Here is a 21533-nt window from a genome sequence, read left to right on the forward strand (position 1 = left end):
TCCATCAAAGAAGGACCCAAATGCTTTATCTAAACAATATACAATGGTTCCCCAGTATACTGTCAATCCATCTGATATTGTGGTTGGTAATTTTAGCGGTTTGGGGAAAAGTGAGTAGTTCGCTGAATTTATTTTTAAAGGTGGGAACAAACATCGCTGTCTAAAATGATAGTAATCAAATATTTGCAATTATGAAATATTTACAGTTGACTAGTCACCATTAAAGTAGCTAAAATTAAGTTACAGTTAACAAATCAAGAATTACAGTACTAGTCTTGGTCCATGGTATGATATAGGAATCTTCCACCAGAGCTACTGTCTAAGTTACCCACCCTTGCTCTTTTGTCAGAAAATGAAGTTGTAAGTCTTTTCAATTTAGCTATATGGGCAGAAAATACTCTAGCCAATAGAGGTCACAATCTTACCCCTTTACAACAGCTTTGAGTTCATGTAAGAACACCCTTTGAAAGAAGGTGAACTATTGGAGGTACTAACTATTAAAGTTTAAGGTTGATTCACTGGTTCTTCACAGAACATGTCACAAGAAATGTAGTATAAAAACGTACTGGAAGTAAAGTTTTGCTTATCAAAGATGAGTCTGCCCTTACAGATATTTTTATAAATCTGAACTATAAAACATCCTTACTACTTGTACATACTACATAAAACCTATAGGTTCCAACCCTTGTTCTAAAGACTATATGTTGTTTACTACTTGTAACGGTACTGCACTTTTCAAAAAGCTTATAACTGCCAAATCTCGATCTAATGCCTGTATCTGATGATACACGTTGTTGCTTGTTATACTAAACCTAGAGCTGCTAGACTTTTATCGGATTAATAAAGCCTGTATCTATCCCTTGTACTTCCACTTTTCACAAAGCCTAGAGTTTCCAGATTTTGATCTAAAGCCTGTTGTTTACTACATGTACATGTGCTTATACTTTCACAAAGCCTAGAGTTTCCAGACTTTGACCCAGTCTATCTGCATGGCGGCGTCCTCCCCGTCCCAGGTCGGGTACCACAGGTCTTTGCCGGCCCAGAAGTTCTTCATGGCCGTTCCGTACCAGTCTCCTGCCCCCCATGGCCGCTCGTACCCTCCGTTCACTCCGTCATTCGGGAAGAACCCGTTTGTTCCACCCACAGCCACGTTCAGGATCAGGAAGAACTGGGATAGAATAGAACAATACATGACTAGCTATCGAAAAAAGCGTCATGCTTCGTCCTCAGTCTGAGGTTCGTCCGCTTATGCTTAGGTCCCAAAAAAGGGCCACGCCGGATAATTGACGAGCTTTTTTTTTAAACTTTCGGGCATGGTCCCGTGAGACACCCTGCGACGGCCGGGCTTTTGGGGGCTCGACCGGGACCCCAAACCATTTTAACTCGGACTTAAAATCAACACGGGACCCGGCAACAACTAGACGTCGTGAGCTAATCGTGCGAATACCGGCAGTCCATTGGGACAAATTTGTGGCTTCGGGGCCCGGCTGGGACTACACACTCTACGCTATACGGGCACCGGCGCAATTGGGACCTAAGCATTACTTAGTAGTTATTTACTGGCACATTTGATTTTTGAAAAGGTCATAAATCTTACGTCCTTGTCGAAGGGCGTCATCTTGCCGCCCCCCACCCACGGGTTCTCCGTGTCGTTCAGCCCGAAATCACCCAGCTCCCAGAATCCATTGGGCGGGGACACGTTCAGGACCAGCTCATCATCCACGAAGCACCTGGAAAGAAGGAAAAGTTGATCTTGTGGGTGAGTCATGTTATCTTTCATCCGTTTTGTTACTAGCATAACATTGTTCGTCTCTCTTGCACTCGGGTTGAACTTTTGAAAAACATTCAATCCCCTCACATACACCTTGATGATGGTCAATCGTACATAGACTCTAAAACCTATTTTACTAAGCATACTATCACATGCCTTTGTCTCTATATACTCGTCCTTTCCTCGTTACCGATGCCGATCTCATACTAAACAGGTTTCCAAAGCGCGCCGTTACACTATGTCTTATTGATCTTGTTAAATATGCATAGAAGCTCTCTACTTGTCAGCAATAAGTTGTCTTTTGGCTGTTTCAGCAAATCGTCCATGTAAGAAAATGTGAAAGGAACATTAAGCTTACTTGATGTGATCCTCTGTCCATTCCAGTCCGTACTTAAGGAAAGCACTCCCGAAGGTCCCCTCCTTCGCCATACTGAAAAGGCAAGCAAACCACACGTACATGTCAACTGTTTTTGCTCGGTTAGCGTTCTCGTAAACTATGTCTTGGATATCTGTACTCTGGATTAGATTTTGACTGCCACAGATTGCAAAGAATCGTCGTACCCAGCATATAAAGTTAGTTATCTTGTATAACATTATGATTCAACTTACAATCCTTCTGAAGTCTTGTCATAGGCGTTGTACGGCCAGTACGGCCCCCAGTGCAGGGTCGAACCCATGTGGTCAACTCCGACGGAGTTCCCATTGCCGTCCGTCAGGTTACGGTTTCCTAGGCGAGAGAAAACAATGAGTAACTGTTTTCTTGCGTATGGCATCCGAAGAACTTTCATGAGATCTAGAGTCAAGCAACTGGATTATTTTGGAAACAGCTCCCATGAATTTAATAATCTATCCAGTTGCTTGAGTAAATGTTTTCTTGCGTCACATATCTTTTTAACCGGATGTTAACCTTCATCGACGTATATTCTGTCCATAATTCAGAAGGAAACACATTCCTAAAACATCGCAGGCGAAAGTGGCACTGACTGGATAGAAACTCACCTCTAGATTCCATGATGTCAATCTCTCCAGAAGAAGGCCAGCCTCCGAACTCGTTGTGCGTGGGAAGAAGCCAAATAGCTGGGAGAAAAGAGTAGGACCTCTGGTGACATCTACAGCAACTTTAGATTTTACTTCAACGTGGTCTCATAACTGTCCGCAACCCGTCTCAAGCTTCATTAACAACAGGCATCAAGTCTCCGTACTTTCTCTTCAGCCGACAGGTCAAAAGCGCCTATCGCGATTTTATAGTAGTACAAAGCAGACTGAGTACGGTTCAAAAGCGCCCCTAGCGATAATTGTAAAAAATGCACGGCCAAACCTATATATCAGTTGGCATCTTGGCCATGACCTCCACCTTCCCGTAGGTGAAGTTGAGACTCTCCGTGCATGAGCGCTCCTAGCGATATTTATCCAAAGTGCAAGACCAAACCTACCTGGCCAGATCCAGTCCCCAGTCGGCATCTTGGCCATGACTTCCACCTTTCCGTAGGTGAAACTGAGGCTCTCGGCGGTGGTGAGGCGGCCCGACCGGATGGGAGGGATGGGGAAGTCGGCAGAACCTTGCCTCCAGCAGCCGCCGTTAAAGTTACTGGTGCACTGGTCAGCTGGGGTCAAGCCTAGGGAGGGTGGACAGAAGAGCTAAGCTGTGATCTGGCCTGGGTACCATCCTCAGTAGTAATCGCTGGCTCAATCAGTTTTGCTTGCGTGGTTAGCAAGCGAAAAGATTGAGCCAGCTGTTACTATATGGTACCCAGGCTGGTTGTGATTATAATGTTTCCGTAGCAGGATATTTTACAGCGAAGGTGTTGCTAGCCCTTCCCCTTTGACGTTCTGGAGGCACCTCCTCGAACACCGAACATTTTACGTCCAGCCCCAACCGAGATCGGCCCTTCCCAGGATTGAACCGGAGTCTCCCAGTTGGAACCAGGGGCTCAACTGAATGATAGAATGGGGGAGGGGGTATACTAGGATTACACATAGAATCCCCGGCCAAGAAAATACTCACCGTATAAGTTGACGGTTCCAGCAAACAGAAATGCTTCGTCATAGAAATCCGCCGTCGGCGTCTGAACAATAGGAGACATGGAAATTTCTTTATCAGTTTTATTCCACCAGTGATTTGAAGTTGGTTATTTGATTACTAGTCAACCGTGAGAATCATTAGATACTGTACGTATATTTAGCTTGAAAAGGCATAATAAGTGCAAATATACATTATATGTACAAGTAGCAGATAGCCATGTGAATGCAGCAAAACGCACTTACCGGTTTTATGAACAGAATTCCGTCCCGAACGTACGTGTTGGCGCGGTCGTTGACGTACATCTGGAACTCGTTGTTCTAATATTGAAGTAATAGTATAACATTTACAAAAAAGAGCAATAACATTTCACAATCCGTCTACTCGATCATATATATATATCATCTATGTATCTTGTGAAAAGCCAGAAACATAACACATGCCTGAAAATAGAAGCAAAATTATTCGCCGAAAAAGCCCCTGTCACAAATTCAAGACCTTCTAACGACTTTGCTCACGATAACTCCCCAACCAAAGTCGGTGCTTGGTTGGGAGTAGCCTGGCCTCATAGTCTATTTATCTTTCTACAGTTTGCTACTCTGATAACATCCAAGTAGAATATGACTTTCCCGACTTTTTTTATCTTTTTTTATCCATAGACTAGTAGGCAAAATCGCCGACCAACTCCCAACCACAGATGACCTTGCTCACGATTTACTCATAGCCATGGTCAGGAGGCGATGGTCAGCTGTGTGACAGGGGCTAAATAGAAATGTTTTGAAGAAGCTTAAAGCAGTCAGATAATACCTACCCCTCCCCCGGCCATGGTGATTTCGTGCTTCCATTTGGTGAAGTCCAGAGTGTCGAAGTTGTCCTCGAATATCAGTTTCGACTGGTCTGAAGATTCTATTCAGGAAATAATTTTTACAGTTTAGTTACTGACATCAATAGCTTGTTTTCGCTAGGATCATTCTAATGTTAACATCTTGACTTTCTTCTTTTAAGAAGAAAGTCAAGATGTTAACATCAGAATTACAGTTAAAACTGTATTGTCCTTTCTTATATTTCCGAATGAAAAAGACACAGAGCTAGGATAGAAATGGTTTGCCCTGGATATGTAGCAACCATGGAATACACAGTGTGGTTGACCAGCCTCTACCAGGCCTTCCTACGAGGACCCAGATAGTAGAATTCGACAACATGGGATGATTGGCCAGGAGAAGTCACTTTGCGGGAAGGTCAATATTTCGATGCCCTAGCCTGGATGCCATCCGATTTAATACTGAACCGGGGCTCCTACATGTACACTCGCTACCATCTTTTTACAGGGTAGCGGGTGTCGGAGTGTAGAAGCCCCGGTAGTAATCGGATGGCACCCTGTCTAATGAAACCCTACGGTGGACAAACTCCCCTGGTAAATATTGCCCCTTTCGCTAGCGTAGTTATCTCCATGAAAAATGGAGATATTGTTTTTGGCGTGTTTGTGTGTTTGTGTTTGTGTTTCCGGACTATTGTAGTCAGCATAACTCAAGAACCTCTGGATGGATTACGATGATATTTGGTATGTGGGCGGGTGTTGTGAAGCCAAAATTCAAGGTCGATTTTGGGCCCCCTGGTATGTGACCTTGGTACTGCAGCAGAACTTCAATTTTTGTATCTTTTGACCTGGACGTGCTATGGTCTTGTTAGTTTGGTAGAGACTAGCTGATGACAGGGAAAAAAAGAAAAGCTTTCCTTTAAACGGTCTCTCTTTGCCCAATGATATGCCGATTATCAAAATGCGAACAAGGCCTATGTTGTTGTTGTTTGTAGTGACTTGAGTTGAATAACCTACTCTCTTCCCCTTCGGTAGCACACATTGTTGGCTTTACAACCTGACGTTTCGTGATATTGCAAGCAAAGGGACTGACACATTTTCGACAGTCGACGACAACGGTAGCAAAGTAAACGGCCGCTTTGACACATGTACAGACCCTCATATATAACAGTCGGGCAACCGTCAGGCTAAATGTCAAGCGGCCTTTGAATCTTGAAGGTCGGCAAACTTAAGGCGTAATATAGAGTACGGGGCGTTTTCGCTTGCACAACCAAAAATGCACGTACAAACTAGTTTCTAAAGAAACAGAGCCCTGTGGAAAACATGCATGTTCAAATAACGTTACAAGTCCCAAAAGTATCATTATATAGCATTCCCCTCTTTTGCCCGCACCATGCCCTAATTGATTTACAACCCAAAGTAAACATTCCGCATTTTTGTTGTTCTGCTTACGTTCAAAGTAAGTATCATAAAAGTACAAATCATGTGCACATACATGTGACGAAACAGTCGGAATAGAATGAAGTTTACCATCAAAAACAGTCGATATAATGATCAATATTCGAAAGCTTTTCCTTTAGCAAACCTTAGATTTTCTCACGAAAGACGACACTACAACGTTACATAACGACCTACCTTCAAAATACATCTTATAAATCACGAAGTAGCCGACACAAGCAAGTCCCGCCAAAACAGCCAAGACGACGACCAGCCCCGTCACAACTTTACACGTCTTGCTGCAGCAGCCTCCCTTCTTTTCCCCTCCTTCCATCTCGAAGACTTGTCTCTTGCTACTCGAAGACTCCATCGTATGGTCAAAGTGGTACTTTTTCCCTGACCCGGGCATTCTTATAGAGAAAGGTGTATAGACGGACCAAACTCTAAGATGGTTTAGAAGGCGTGGCCCTTAAGTAAAAGTGTCCTTAAATAAACATCTTAGATTTGAGTCTACCGTTAACTTGGAAACGATTCCGATGACAAATTTCTGACAAGATAGTCATTATGGTAGCCTGTTCTATATTCATTTAGCGCAAATAGAGGAGAGTCTATCTTGTGTGTTTTATGAAAATTACCAGATTCGTTGCTTTATTGAAAGACAAAGGAATCGTGGACATTGACTGAATTTTTAGACGAATTACGGTATGTGCAAATATTTGACTAGTAAGTACGCATTGCAGAAGTAAGAGGTGTGATCTGTAAGAGTTTCTCACTATTGTCTGAGGGAATTCATATTTGATTACTTCAATGAGGATCGAAGGGTTTTTAAAAAAGCTCCACCCATTTGTACAGGCTTGTGTATATACCGTTAATAACTGACTGTTCACAATTTTCACCCTATGTTTACTGAAAGTGAATGGTTAACCATGGACCCTGACGTCAGGAAAATGGTCAGAGGTCATGCTTGGTTTTGGCAAGGGCTGAGAAGATCTGGGAAGGATTCCAAAAATGTGAAAATATCGATTCTTTTTAGTTTCATTACTTTGCGCACCTTTTTTCTTACCATTATACATTATCATTATCTAGAATTCTGAAGTCTATGTTGCAAATAACTTCTAGCAATGACACTGTTTTCTTCTAGTACACGTTTATTACAGGACGGTGCGCCCCTTGCGTTTGTCTTGTGTAGTGTACCTGTGGCCCCGACGATCATTTATTGCTCCTTGGCAGACAAAATACCTGTTGGACTAATATGATGGTGAAAATAAGAAGAGCACAGGAAATATAGAGACAAATGATCCGAACTGTTGAAGCATCAAAGGCTCATCTTCGAATGTTTCTTAGAACCCCTCATCCAAGACGCTAAGACCGGATGTTCCAAGAAATAGAGACACACGGAGTACCAGCAGGACGCTCAGTGGAAGTCGCCTCTCACAGAGGGCATGGCAGCATTACGCTCCAGCTTATCTAGTCTCCCCAACATCTCCTTTCATACTCCTCATCATACTTCCCAACTTTCTCTTCTTTTCATACTGCAATAAGAGTAATCCACAAGCAGATGTTGGGGAGACTAGATTGTAACGTCTAGATTGTAGTCCTAGCTAGCTGCGCATTGCTATCACAAACAGAATCACTACTTTTGACACAGAAGAAGACAGCAAGGATAATGTAACGATTTAGCGTCCCCAAAGATTTGCTTGGAGATTATGAAATTGAAAACAGTCTAGTTCTGTGGCGTGGTAACGTGTATATGTGAGTTTAAACGTGTAGAATATACGAAACCGCACTGAAGAGGTGGAATGTGAAGGAAGGTAGTTATCAAGTCGTATGAGACAAAGTAACTTTACACACACCATGGGAAATGGCATGTTTTCCAAAAAGCTGCATCTGTCAACACTGTCTGTTATATAAGGAACTTGTATAAACAGTTTTGGGGAACAGGTCAGCTGTTTAAATGGTGATCGTGATAATCCAGAATAACAAACGGAAAGGTTCGTATTTGCTCATGCCCCGTAGAACGATTCTATAGTACTCTACTCTCCAAGCAGAGGACGGGTTTTGGTTGGTTTTTGACGTGTTTCTAGGTGTTTTGTCGGGCTTTCTACTTTGTCATGTTTTTTTTTTGTATAGCGGGTTGGCTATACAAAAAAAACAAAAAAAACATGACAAAGTAGAAAGCCCGACAAAACACCTAGAAACACGTCAAAAACCAGCCGAAACCCCTCCTCTGCTTGGAGAGTAATAGTACTCCAAATAGCAGTTACTCAAGCAACTGGATATGATTTTGGAAACTGGATATGATTTCCCAAAGCCTTTCCACTGCTATTCGGCGTATCTTATTACCTGGATGTCTAACCTTCATCGACGATTCGATATATAGTACAGACGAATAAAGTGTTGCATTAGTAACCGCTCTAACAAGGATTGCCACCTCACGTTGTCTTGGAAGAGCTAGGGATGTTCTTAAGGACGATAACTTGAAGTCACGTAACTGTGGATCTATGACGTATGATGTGTACTTTCCAAACACAGCAAGTTGGCCGGCAAATGGTACAAGTCCCGTGATGCCCCAGTTCTTCCGTTTTCCGTTATAAAAACCGGGTTGAAGAACTTCGTGTAGTTTCCGTCCGATCTTCGAAACAGGGACGCATCAAGCACTAAGACGTAAGTATGAGCACTTTAATAAGGGCATTGTCTCTCTTTAGATAGCCTGGTCGCCATTCTTTACGGGCCGTAATGCAATTCTACGCAAAATGTTTGCCACCGAATTTAGGTTGCCTGTACAGTATAGCGTTTGTGTTTCTTGAGACATATGGAAACGATTTCAAGACTTGGACGGGCTCCTTTGAGCATCTAAGAAACCCTTGACCCCCCAGTGTTACATTTCCAGCCAAATGCTCCCTACGACGACTCTAGATATCTATCTTAACATGTAACGTTACATGCATGTCACACAAGGGACTTACCATCGGATTCGGTTGCTTGCAGAGGGTTAAATGATATTCAAGAGGTGGACTCCTTAGAGCATCTAAGAAACCATTGACTTCTTTTCTGTGTCAATTACCTTTCCCACCATGGGGATCATGTCGTTGTAAGTTTGAAGAACTTCCGGTAAGTTTCTTGAGAAAGGCGTAGCAACTTCCAAAGGTGTTCTTCTGGATCCGAGGAGTTTAATGCTGGGTCAGAAAACGTTTTCGTCTCGTGCATTCTTAGACTATTCCATTTCAAACTTCCGGAGGTGAGCAATGTAAGTGACATTTGTTAAACAAAATGTACAGGTTGAGAGAGCATAACAATGTGAAAGATGCTAACTCTGTAAAATTATGAAACTTGACCGCTATGTGAGGGCCTGCATGGGGAGTAGTGATTATGAATTACGCAACATTTTCGCCGTCGATTACGAATTACGTTGAAGTCTCAGAGCTGATTACGAATTACGTTAAATCATGAGGCTTTCGAACCTGCTTAAAGACTTTACAAAGCTTCAACTATCTAGTTCTGCGTCAAAACTATTGATATTATGTTGAATACCTACTTTTGAGGACACCTCCTTGAGAGCGGCCTGCATGGGGGCGTCTCGAGAACGCTAAACGCTAAATTCCGGAGCTACATATGACGCTAAATCTAGTCAGCCTCTCAACGCCCTACTCTAAATTCTGAGTCAAAACTCACACCCCTAGAGGCTGAACTCTTAGCTTCGTCAAAGCAAGCGATTTTTAGCATCATGGAGATGAGTTGAAAAGCACCTTAATTTAGCATTTGCATTAAACGCATGAGTGATAATGACGAAGTCTAGACTGGCGTGAGGTCACACGCAATGACTTCTGTATCAAATGAAGTTTAACCTGTTTGTTTACTTATAATACGTAGCACTATTGAACTACGAACTTTCACGTCACATCTGAAATGGGAAGCCACATTTGAGCCCGACAAACACCACAGCTTGCTTATGAATGAAGACCTTTTATGGTGGAAATTTCTATTTTCGTGTACTTAGAAATAGTAATGTGACGTTATAGAGGGACCTGTGCTATCACATACATTGAAGTTCTCCTAACTCCATTTCAGCGTATTTGAAGGAAGTACAGTCTCATTGCACAATGTCATGGCTCGTCCAATGACAACATGGTATCCTGACGTGCGCTTTTGTAAAAGACACTAGATTTGTGCGGCAACGTTTAACCAAATTGATATAACAATTGCACTGACAGTGACTGCAATTGATAATCTGGTCACGTCCATTACGTACCAAACCAATTACCCCACCCCATTCCTACCCCACCTCGACACGTATACGTATTTTTCCACCCGAATAAATAACTTTCGGAACGACTTTTTCGTAACTTTTGAGCATAACGTGTGGCAACTGAAAACAGAAGAAGCATTCAGTGCGAGAAAGCCTGTCAAAAACTGGTCTGGTCTTTTCAAACAGAGTTAGCAGCAAAGGCAGCACATGCCTTCTTATATGAAAAATAGTAACTTTTAATATGTATATATAAATAAATTTCTATGTCGCAATGCAAACATTCTTCAGAGATCTAGAATTCGTACAATAAATGTATTCCCACCTGTGAGGCACAAATCGGATGACAATGTTAGAGATATCTTAGCGATGATCCGCCACGCGGTATTACTCCTGCATGAAATGAAGTCCGAACCAGTCTGGTCGCTCTGGAGCTAATTGTGAGTCACCTCTGACATGGGAGTGGCCATGAATTAACATCCCAGCCTGCTCTTGAGTGAAGTAGATAGTGTAATGTGATTTTCGATGGTGCAACTGATTGTTATTTTTGCACATAGGGTAAACAAATACTAGATGTACGTGCATCATAGAGGGGCCATCGTAAGACCTCGGGGTATACGTAGATGTAGTCACACGTCATCGATCGAGAGTGAGGGTATCGCACCCAGGGTGTTCTTTGCTGAGCTCATGCTTTGCTTGGGTTCGCGGCCTTTCAGCACGATGCTCTGCGTACCACAGTATACTTAGGGGAATTTTGATAGAATTCATCGCGGACATAATGATGGGAGGCGCTCGCTTGTGGATTGGACCATTTTGAAATCAGCCTACGCTTAACCAGCAATTTATGGATTACGCTTTACGTTGCATAAAGGTAACTTACGGTTTACGTAGAAAGAAAGCGACCAATTACGCGTTACGGCTTATGTACTGATTACGAATTACGTTGATTTGGGGCGACTGCCTACGGATTACGAACACGAAAAAGGCTGAATTACGTCTTACGAAAAAGGGCATGCAGGCCCTCCTATGTGGAGGTTTAGAATTCATTCCTCCACTCCTAACTGATACGCGCAGTACTATGTGCTACAGTCGATATGAAATACACAATATAGTCTATCAACACATCTAACCTCGAAAGTTCTGTCCTTAAAATTATCAGGTCATACTTTCGTTATGTTGCAGACAAGATGTTGTTGCTGGCGTTTCTGCTGATCCACGGCGCATGCGCGTACACGGTGAAACAGCCCACCCTGTCGCTGCTGTCTCCCCAGGGACTGAGAATCACGTACCCAGCAGGTCAGCTCTCGTTCCCATGTCGTCACCTCTGTACACTGCACTGTACCCTTTCGATGTTATTGATCAAAGTAATCATTGGAGAGAAGGTTTTTAATTGTTTGTTTGTTTGTATTATATAAAGTACCTTTCCTAAGGGCACAACGGCGGGGCATGTAGTGTTATTCATTTATTCAACTTTGAAAAAATTCTGCCGAACGGTCAGTTATTTTCGGGTGCATGTGTGTGTCTGTTCGTATGTGTATTTGTTTGTTAACAGTAAAACGTTCCCTCGAGAAGTCGTGGATGGATCTTTATGATATTTGGTATGCTGGTAGGGGTTGGCAAAAGGAGGAAACTATTACTGATAATAACCTACTGTATTCTGCAGCTCTACTGATAGTAGATAGATTATATGCCCTCTAGCTGCCTTCTATTGTACTGCAGCGGAACTTTTGGTTTTGACACCTCGTATTGTTCTAGATTCCGGGGTGACTCTCGTGGCGTTCCACTACAACGTGGACAGTCCGCTACCGGGGGTGCAGGCCGGCCAATGGAATTATGACGTCAGGCAACAATCAAGTAAGGACAACAGATAAAACACTTCCAATACATAGTATCTAAAAGTTAACATGGCGCAACATACATGATAAAAATCAAAATATCTGTACGTCCACATACTATTATTAATATTAGGATTAAGCTTCGTATCATTCCACAACCGCCAAAACATCATAAAAAGTAAAAAAAAATATTATACAGACTAAATTATTGTGTTCTTTGTGTTTTGCAGACGGCCAGTTTGTTCACGAGAATACCAGAGTCTCAATTTCCCCCGGACAGACCCTCTATTATTGGGTCCACGTTGTTAGAGGTGGGCTCGGTCACAACCTTCTGGATCAGTCCTGGACGGCCTCGGGCTCTACAGGGGGAAATAACAACGTCGGTAAGGAAAAACAGAGCACCTCCTCACTCCCTGTGTCCACAACCTTATAAACTACAGACGGAGTGAAAGACCTTTATTGTACAGTCATGCCTCGACAAGAATATAACAAACTTGTATACAGAAAGGTTTAATACACGTGCACGAGTTAAACATACACAATGGCGCATAGCAGATAAGGATGTTACACTAAGCAAGCCGAGTACAGTCAACTTCTTCTCGCTTATTAACCTATGTTGTGATATCATGAAAATCGCAACAGTTGGACATATTTCGGGGGTGTTTGTGTTTGTGTCAAGCAAACTGTTACTTATCTGGATATTATTCCTATCGCCAATTTGTTGATCTTCAACACATTGAGGAATGCAATTAGATGTATATGAAGTATTGTATTCTACAAAGAGTGTAAAGAGTGTAACCAATTGCAAGAAGATGAGCTTCGTAGATTATTGTAAATTGAAGAAGGATAACTTTGTTTTTAGTATTATTCTTTCTGCAAAAAAAGTCAGATCGAGTCCTACAAGTAATTTTGATGAAGTGTATAAAAAAGTGTTTATCTTGCAATATCTCATGGCACCGAATTGAAGTTCGTCATTTCTATGATTGTCACCATCGTATTTCAGATACAACAACCTCTGGTACAACAACCTCCGGGACGACCACTGTATCCTCGGGGACGGTCGAAGGTTTTAGCGGTAAGTAATGTTTTTCTCGTTCACTATTACAAATAGGCAACTTTTTAAGTAATATCTCATCGTAGCCATTTGATAAAAGTACTAGATCTTTATCATATTTGTAAAGACAAACACACTATGAAGCTTCGTGTGAAACGTATCATAAATATCATGGGCACAGATTTGAAAAGAAAAGACCGAGCAATGTTAATTTGTGTTGGGATCAAACCCCCGGTTTCCACAAAGAGTGTTCTGTCGTGTATGTTTAAGGCTGGTGGGACTGATGCTAAGGGTCATGTTATATTAAGTACATAGGAGGTATCCGGTACTTATCATGAACAGGAGACAGAAATGCCAGTTACAGGATACGGTCAATCATGTTACTATGTACTTACGCCAGTCGCACAGATATGGCTACGCAACTGATAACATGTAGGAAAGGTGAGATAATAAGAAACATATGTGACCTCGATCTTTAAAAGTTCTGACGTCCATATATGTTATCCTTTACGCGCTAAGGATATGTTGAGCACAATTCGATTTTCAAACAGTCAGCAAACATGTACGTATGCATTCTGGCAACACCACAGAGACGGAGCCAATAGTATCTGTGCAGAATTCTAGTTCTTCTATTGGAATCATAGCATGACGAAATCCACAAGCTATAGCAGTTAGTATTGATGGTTTATAGTTGGATGAGATCATTCATCTCCTTGGTGCTGATTGGATATCACAAATCTGACCTTGGTGCTGATTGGGCAATGCCATGCGTGTATGTGTTGGTTGTTCATTCTTTAAAAAAACGTATCTGTTCATTTTCAAGGCATCGGGACCTATCTTGGGTGTTTCATTGACGATGCCAATGACCGAGATTTCCCCTATTCGACCACCCTTACCCACACGAACGGTTACAGTACCTGCAGCCAGCATTGCGCATCGCTGGGGTACAGGTACATTGGACTGCAATACGCTATTGAGGTAACTGTTTTCTTCTACTTGATTCTTCGCTGTCCACTGGCCGATTTATTTATTCATTTAGTTTTTAATCTATTTATCTATCTATTAATGTATTCATTCATTTGCTGGCTGGTTGATAGATTGATTGGTTGGTTGGTTGGTTGGTTGGTTAGTTGGTCGTCTATCTTGCGCTTGATTTTATTCTATTTCCAGTGCGCCTGCGGCCACAGCTACGGCAAGCACGGCCGGGCCCCGGAGTCGGACTGCTACTACGGCTGCTCCGGAGGGTCCGGTGGGAAATGTGGCGGGGACTACAGGAACACCGTATGGGACATCGGTACATACTCCGTGAATGTTGTGGGATTTTAGAAGTCAGATTAGCATATTGTTTAGAGCTACAAACGTTGTCGCATTGTTGCACCTGAAGGGGAATTTAGTCTTGTCTTACTGGAGAATTAGTGAGATGACACCCCTTTATCTCATTAATTCACTGGAAGGAGAATTCAGTTTTCTTCTCGTCATCATTCTGACGAGATATCTGCATGCATGCTAAGATGTTCTTGGCTCTATCCCTCCATCTCTCTCGATCCTCTAAAGATGTAGAAAAGCCTTTTTTTCTTCTGGAGAATTAATGAGATTGCACCCCTTTCTTCTCATTAATTCTCTAGAAGAGAGATTAATGTGACATCACTCTATTAGTTCACTACTTCAATGGAAGAAATCTGTTTTCTTTCTGGAATATTAATGAGATAGTACCCCTCTAATTATCTCATTAATTCACTGGAACATTCAGCCTTCTCTTACTGAAAAAGTAATTCTATGATTATCCGAATGACTGTATACTTGTTGGCACAACTGTGCGTTCATTCGAATAATCTTTGGCCCGCAAATTGTATTGCAGCCTCATAAGCAATTTGAAATGGGGGGTCCTGATTGGTCAGTCCCATTTATATCTTGCGATATACATTGAGATATAAACAATGAAGTCTACCTTGGCTGGTGCAAACATCGGTGGAACTACAGGCGACAACCTGAAATAGCACCCCCTTGTCTCATCTATTCACTAGAACAAGAATCAAACCTTCCGGATGGCTATTCTAATAACTGTACCTTTGTGAGCTGACCAATGCTATTACAGCTTCATAGATGATATGAAATGTGAGCTCCTGATTGGTCAATCCTATTTGAAATGTGAATAATGAAGTCTACCTTAGCTGGTACAGACACCGGGGGAACTACAGGCGATAACCTGGAGCTGGTGTTTGAGGACAACTTCGACACCTTTGACACCAGCAAGTGGAGGGCAGAGGTCACCGCGGGGGGTGGTGGAGTACGTACTCTCGTTCCCATGCTAGTTTCATAAGGTCGTTCACGATTACGAGTGCGCATGGGCAAGGTCAAAGGTGAAGGCCCCTGGCTTGTAAACAGTTCTCGTCTCGACCATTGTCTCTATTAAACAATGTCCAGACGTGTTTTCTTTCTCAGGGGCCTTCACCTTTGACACATTACAATACATTCGCAGCGAATGAGTCTTCGGAATGGCGAACGACCTTATTACGTTCGTCGATAAACTTGCTTCTACTTAATACATAAAAGCAGAAACAAGGCAAGCATCTCGGATTCCTTCGATCTGTTGAGTACGTTGTCTTGCAGGGTTAAGAATGAGAACTGATTTGCATTCGTCTCGTTGTGTTTACCTGCAGCCTAGAATTGACAATATAACGTCGTTGGCATATGGCATTCTTCTTACCTAAAGAATAAGAATACAGGTAAACTCTGATTTACATTTGTATACTTCCTACAGAACGAAGAGTTCCAGTCCTACTACGGCCACCCTGACAACCTTTATGTCCAGAATGGAAACCTCTACCTCAAACCGGTAACAACTTCTTGAAAGAGGAAAGCGTTGTAACGTTTTTTGCAAGTTCAGTATCAATACATTTTTGGTACGGTTGATGGATCTAAAGAAGATGGATCTAAGATAACAACCTGGCAAAAAAGGAAAGGAAAAAATAAATATAGTACGTAAAGGGAATCACGCCTTTAACCCACCAAGATGGCAGACACTAGTCTACGTCATTAGTCACGTGACTGCAAATAACGAATCGTGTTGTCCTCTTCCTTCGTTAGACTCTTGCTTCCGAGCACTATGGGGAGGAGTTTCTGACTTCCGGGTACATCGACTTCTGGCGTAAGTTGTAAAATATGTAATCAAAGATCGTTTTGTCCTTTTGTCTATGATGATATCAAGGAGGTTAAAACCACCATGATGATATAGAGCTATTTCTCACAGTATCGAATAATAGAGAAAGATTTCTCACAATATCTGGTAATGTAGAAAGATTCTTCACAGTATTTGATGACGCAGAAAGTTTTCTTACAGCACCTTATGATGTAGGAAGTTTTCGCACAGTGTCTGATAATATAAAACGTTTTCTCATAGTATCTTATGACGTAGACAGGTTTCTCACCATATCTGATGACGTAGGAATGTTTTTCACAGTATTTGATGATGTAGAACGTTTTCTCACAGTATCTGCTTGAAAGTAACTAAACACTGGTGTTGTTTCAGACGGCTACAACTACATTGGATGTTTCAACGACAACGGAGACGCTGACCTGACGGAGAGTCTGCTGACCGCTGGCGACATGAACCCTGGGAAGTGTGTGGCGCACTGCGCAGGACAGGGGTTCGAGTACTTCGGACTGAAGGGGACGGAGTGTCGCTGTGACAACAGCTACGGAAGGTTTGCTTTTTCATAAAGTCTAAAAAGATCTTTGGTTATGTCTTACACAAGCCTGTGTTCATGTACTGATAAACACTCACACAGGCGCTGTTGTATCTGTCCCTGGTACTGAAGAGTATGCACACGGACACTGCTGTGGATTTCTACGGTACTGAATGGAATTCATGCAGATATTGTCGTGACTGTCCATGGTACTGAAGAACATTTACATAGACACTGTTGTTGGTATCCCTGGTATTGAAGACCATTCACATGCACATTGATAGATAGGTTTATCTAACTACTTCATGAAAATCAAACATTACAAGACTTGTGGCTTTAAAAGCTTAAAGATTTTGAAGGAAAACTTTGCCAGGTAGAGAAACATGGATAACTGAAAGTACACTTCACGTTCGAAATCGTAGAAGTAGAACTAATACTGTGTATAACATTAACTAAAAGTCATTTTTCTGCATTTTAGTTGTTGTTGGGTTCCCACTGTTGAGAGACACATAAATTGTATTTTTTTCCCGCCACGAATTTGCAGTTTCGGCCGAGGACACGGATGCCACATATCCTGCCCAGGGGATAGCGGCAAGGAATGCGGCGGACATGGCGTCACTTCCGTTTACGGACAAAGTACGTCACTTCCTGTTCCATCTATCGTGCTAAGAATAAAAAAAGGATTTGATTTTAGTCTCAAGTTTAAGTAGGAGAGAATGAAAGACAAAAAAGAAAATGGAAGAAAGCTTATTCCATACCTAACGTGGTGCTTATGTGCACACGTTTTTTTTGGTGGGCGAGCCTTTAGAATAGTATCTTTAATCGACTATGACGATTTTGGTCCTATCATTTGCAGCGTATGGTGACTGCACCCAGGACTTCCCCCAGGGCCGGGCCTGTTTCCTGCAGGGTTCCCAAAACGCCCCACTGCCGCCCATCCAGTCTGCCAGGGTCACTACTATGGAGAGCTTCAGCTTCAAGTACGGGAAGGTCGAGGTCTGGGCTAAGCTGCCGACAGGCGACTGGATTTGGCCCGGTGGGTGACTAGTTTAGTCTTACGTAACACTGGTGTTTCTCTGGCTCGATTGTGTGGTGGTGGGAACCCCAAAGTCTGTCCCCTAATGGTAAACACATATTTGCATACGGGTCATGGCTGGGCAGTTTGCGGGGAAAAAGGTACGATTTAAAAGGCAACAAAATACACAAAAGGTAGAAAAGAATTAGTAATGAGCATAATCTGTGTATATTTTATGATAAACGTACATTTTGATTTTTCATCCCACGAAGGAGATCGGGCCCAGGTTTGGAAATGTGACCATGGGCACAGTATAACTTGGACACTACTGGGAGGGACTGCAATTCAGCAATTAAGCGTGCTTGCTTCTTAGCGTTAAGACTTCATTCCGGTGCACGAGGGAACCCCATGCTTCAGCTACGTTGTAGAACCCAACCCACATTAAATATTCTTCGTCTGAATTGTTTTTTTTTATTTTTGCCTTCTTGTTTCATTTGCATTATCTGCTCAGCAATCTGGCTGCTTCCAAGGGATAACGCGTACGGGGGCTGGCCGGCTTCGGGTGAAATCGATATCATGGAATCCAGGGGTAAGTTACGATACTGTTCGTTTACTTATTAAAACTTCTACAAACACCCATTGAGTGACTGAACTTCATTTACAATCGAAGAGTAACATTCTTAATTATCGTGATCATTTTGTATCTATTATGTTTTCCCATAGATTATTTCATCATTTATACGTTTGCCTACATTCAGATAAAATAACAAGCACGGAAACTTGTCAATGACCTGTAATGACCTCATAAACCACCTCGTTCGTTTCGCTCACTCGGTGGTATACGATATGTTCTTCTTTACTCAGGAAACCGGAACTTGTTCGGATCCTGGGGCGGGTCCATCGGAGTTGACGACATGGGGTCCACCCTGCACTGGGGACCGAGATGGCCCTACAACGGCTACCACTTGACCACCAACTCAAAGTAAGGGGTAAATTTCTGATAAACATAAATAGACTAAACCATATTTATCCATTTTAGAGGCCATTCAGCACATGGGACAATGATATGACAGCATATAAGTAATCAATAATGGTTATATTGAAGGTCAATCAGCACCAAGGTCATCAGTGTTATAACAACATGGAGGTAATTGAGAACAGCAGCTTTGATGTCAAATGTTTAACTTTGACTTTTTTTCTATACGGAATTTTCCACTCCACTTCCTCTTCACAGGCACGCCAAGTCCGGTACTTATGGGAGTGACTTCCACAAGTGGGTGCTGACTTGGACCGACTCTTATCTCCGGTAAGACAACGATAATGGTCAATGTCACTCTCGTCTTGTGAAGATGATTTTATTTCTTTGATATAAGCTTTTGATTAACATTACATGTGTCCATTGATCACTCCCCGTCACTCTGCGGTGAGTGTGACTAGCATATGAAAAATATATTGCTGCAAAAACACAGACAGACCAAAAACAATACCTCCCCATGTATTAGTAGCCTCTTCCATTGGACCTGGAAATGACCGTCAGTTGTAGACAAGGTTGTTAAGTGACTAATTTCTACCAACTTTGAACTCTACGTCCTGTCACTCGACTTCATCATAATAAAGTCACCTCCATTTTACTGGTCTAGTCATTTGTCTGGTGTTATAAACTACGTATACCTGATGACTTGAATGTATTCACAGGGTTGAGGTTGACGATGAAGAAGTCTTGCTGGTCTCCCCTCCGACTAATTTCTGGGACATGGGCAACTTCGGGCTGCCGTCTAACGAGAACCCCTGGGCTGGACGGGGCAAGATGGCGCCGTTTGACCGAGAGGTAATTCGTGACGGCCGTTTCATCTGCAAACCCTAACAAAAAAGTATAGGAATATGTGCTAACTTATATAGGAATAGGTCCGATGCTTCAATGAATCCATATGATGAAGTACTTCTGAGAGTCGACGTACTCAATCGTCGTGAAATATCGACGAGGTTTTGAATCGATACAATATTTTCTAAACTGTAACTGTTACATAAAACACAGATGTCAAGGCACGTTACTTGGAGGAAAGTCTGTCTCCTATCCAATCAAAGGAGGAAGAGGATAGGCACATATTCCAGTAAGCATTTCAAGAGAAATAAGTTTCAAATGAAGCATTTTGATGTGGTAATCAAATGTCTTGACACCAACCAAGGACGTCCGGATTGCTGTAGCCTCACGAAAGCTTTCCACGAAATCGTCTTCCGGGAGGGACGTAAAACGGGGGTCCCGTGCTCGAGGAGGTGCCTCGAACACGTTAAACAGCCTCATTACCCTACACATTGGGTACCTGCCTGTGGCACTGGCTGCAAATACACCTGATATTATTATTATTATTATTATTATATCAGTTAACTTCTGCTTTTCACATTCCTAGTTCTATCTGATCTTCAACGTCGCTGTCGGAGGTACAAATTCCTACTTCCCGGACAACGCCGACAACCAGCCGTACCCGAAACCCTGGAGCAACGGCAACTCCCGTGAGGGCGCCATGAGGGACTTCTGGAACGCCAAGAACCAGTGGTACCCCACCTGGAACGGTGATGACGTCGCCATGCAGATCCAGTCCATCAAAGTCTGGAAATTCGTCTAAAAAGTCTCGCGAGAACTTAGGAGGTATCACCAACTCCCGCGAGACCTCAGGATGTCTCACGAGGTCACGCGAGATCTTGAGAGGTCTCACCAATTCATTCGAGATTTAGACGTGACCATATCTGACAAGGCTGCGTGAACATATGTGTAAAATATTGTCGATTTTATTATTTCTCATTGTCTGAGAGTGATTATCTTGAAATAAAGATTTCTACCATGTGACACGATTGTTTGTTTCTTTCTTGCAAATATTCTTATACAATGTATCAAGAAACGATTAATCCACGATATGTCTTAGACACTAAGCTTTTTGCCACGAACAGCAAAACTCTGGAACTCCCTCCCAGCCCACTGCTTTCCAATCCCCCCCCCCCCCGAATATAGCCTACAAACCTTCAAAACAAACATGCAGCGCTATCTCCCACCTTAGCTACATTAGTTCAATTAGTTCAATGCTTAGAAGTCGAGTACGACCTTGCATTGAGCGAGATCGTCTGAATGCAAGGTCGTACTCGACCTTGCATTGAGACTCTCCAAAAGAGTCTCCTTTTTTTGTAAATTGTAAGATAACAGATATTACCCCCAAATCAAGGAGGTTAAAATAGCTTGATATTTTAACCTCCTTGCCCAAATCTAGGAAAAAAGACACAAAAAGCTACACAACTAAAGAAGTGTATCAAACAACAGTCTCAGGGTAAAATGTTTTATAAATGATATCGGTAGACAAATGTCAACACGTTTTCAATAGGGACGAACAGAAATGACACGTTGTCGAAAACGCTCAGTCTGTCAACATTTGCAGCTCACTTGTACAAATAGTTCTGGCAACCAACCCACCTGCTCAAATGGTCATTGCGATTATAACCTTCAAAATTGTTGGTACCAGATGGAACCAGTGATACGGAGAAGGACGTGCAACCTTTAGTTCTTCCGAACAATACATCAGACATGCGTAGCAACGGGTTTATGTTTATAGTAGTGTAACACAGTTCTTCAGGACGATGTCGATCAAGATAATCTATACAATCAACA

General features: G+C 42.4%; 2 protein-coding genes across 3 annotated transcripts; one reads left to right on the plus strand and one right to left on the minus strand.

The window, feature by feature from the left end:
• Window positions 1–256: 256 nt before the first annotated feature.
• LOC136423764 (beta-1,3-glucan-binding protein-like) lies at window positions 257–11310 on the minus strand. Of its 2 annotated transcripts, XM_066412046.1 has the most exons (11): window positions 10614–11310; window positions 6244–6455; window positions 4603–4697; window positions 4037–4111; window positions 3777–3837; window positions 3205–3387; window positions 2771–2848; window positions 2381–2498; window positions 2130–2201; window positions 1598–1730; window positions 257–1168 (listed from the first exon to the last, which is right to left on the minus strand). In XM_066412046.1, the coding sequence occupies exons 2-11, from the start codon at window positions 6452–6454 to the stop codon at window positions 956–958; spliced, it is 1239 nt and encodes a 412-aa protein (XP_066268143.1). In that variant the 5' UTR covers window position 6455; window positions 10614–11310; the 3' UTR covers window positions 257–955. The 2 variants fall into 2 exon arrangements, with proteins under 2 accessions (XP_066268143.1, XP_066268144.1); XM_066412047.1 differs by lacking the exon at window positions 10614–11310 and having other exon boundaries at window positions 6244–6874.
• Window positions 8637–20723, plus strand: LOC136424694 (beta-1,3-glucan-binding protein-like). The gene is made up of 18 exons (XM_066413319.1): window positions 8637–8709; window positions 11471–11584; window positions 12044–12142; window positions 12354–12506; window positions 13127–13198; window positions 14001–14155; window positions 14348–14471; window positions 15349–15484; window positions 15926–16013; window positions 16265–16325; window positions 16707–16881; window positions 17408–17499; window positions 17720–17899; window positions 18390–18467; window positions 18743–18860; window positions 19113–19184; window positions 19574–19706; window positions 20287–20723. The coding sequence occupies exons 2-18, from the start codon at window positions 11476–11478 to the stop codon at window positions 20500–20502; spliced, it is 2061 nt and encodes a 686-aa protein (XP_066269416.1). The 5' UTR covers window positions 8637–8709; window positions 11471–11475; the 3' UTR covers window positions 20503–20723.
• Window positions 20724–21533: the final 810 nt, after the last annotated feature.

Source organism: Branchiostoma lanceolatum, chromosome 18 (assembly GCF_035083965.1).
Source record: "Branchiostoma lanceolatum isolate klBraLanc5 chromosome 18, klBraLanc5.hap2, whole genome shotgun sequence".
NCBI classification, from domain to species: Eukaryota; Metazoa; Chordata; class Leptocardii; order Amphioxiformes; family Branchiostomatidae; genus Branchiostoma; species Branchiostoma lanceolatum.

What these genes read in the sequence shown, in the direction of transcription:
- LOC136423764 (XM_066412046.1), bottom strand. Translation starts at nt 6,454, where the DNA reads ATGCCCGGGTCAGGGAAAAAGTACCACTTTGACCATACGATGGAGTCT. An exon ending in TGACATCATGGAATCTAGAG is followed by an intron (nt 2,499 to 2,770) that starts GTGAGTTTCTAT and finishes TCTCTCGCCTAG; the next exon opens with GAAACCGTAACCTGACGGAC. An exon ending in TGACGCCCTTCGACAAGGAC is followed by an intron (nt 1,169 to 1,597) that starts GTAAGATTTATG and finishes ATTCTATCCCAG; the next exon opens with TTCTTCCTGATCCTGAACGT.
- LOC136424694 (XM_066413319.1), top strand. Translation starts at nt 11,476, where the DNA reads ATGTTGTTGCTGGCGTTTCTGCTGATCCACGGCGCATGCGCGTACACG. An exon ending in GAGAATCACGTACCCAGCAG is followed by an intron (nt 11,585 to 12,043) that starts GTCAGCTCTCGT and finishes GTATTGTTCTAG; the next exon opens with ATTCCGGGGTGACTCTCGTG. An exon ending in AGGCGACTGGATTTGGCCCG is followed by an intron (nt 17,900 to 18,389) that starts GTGGGTGACTAG and finishes TTATCTGCTCAG; the next exon opens with CAATCTGGCTGCTTCCAAGG.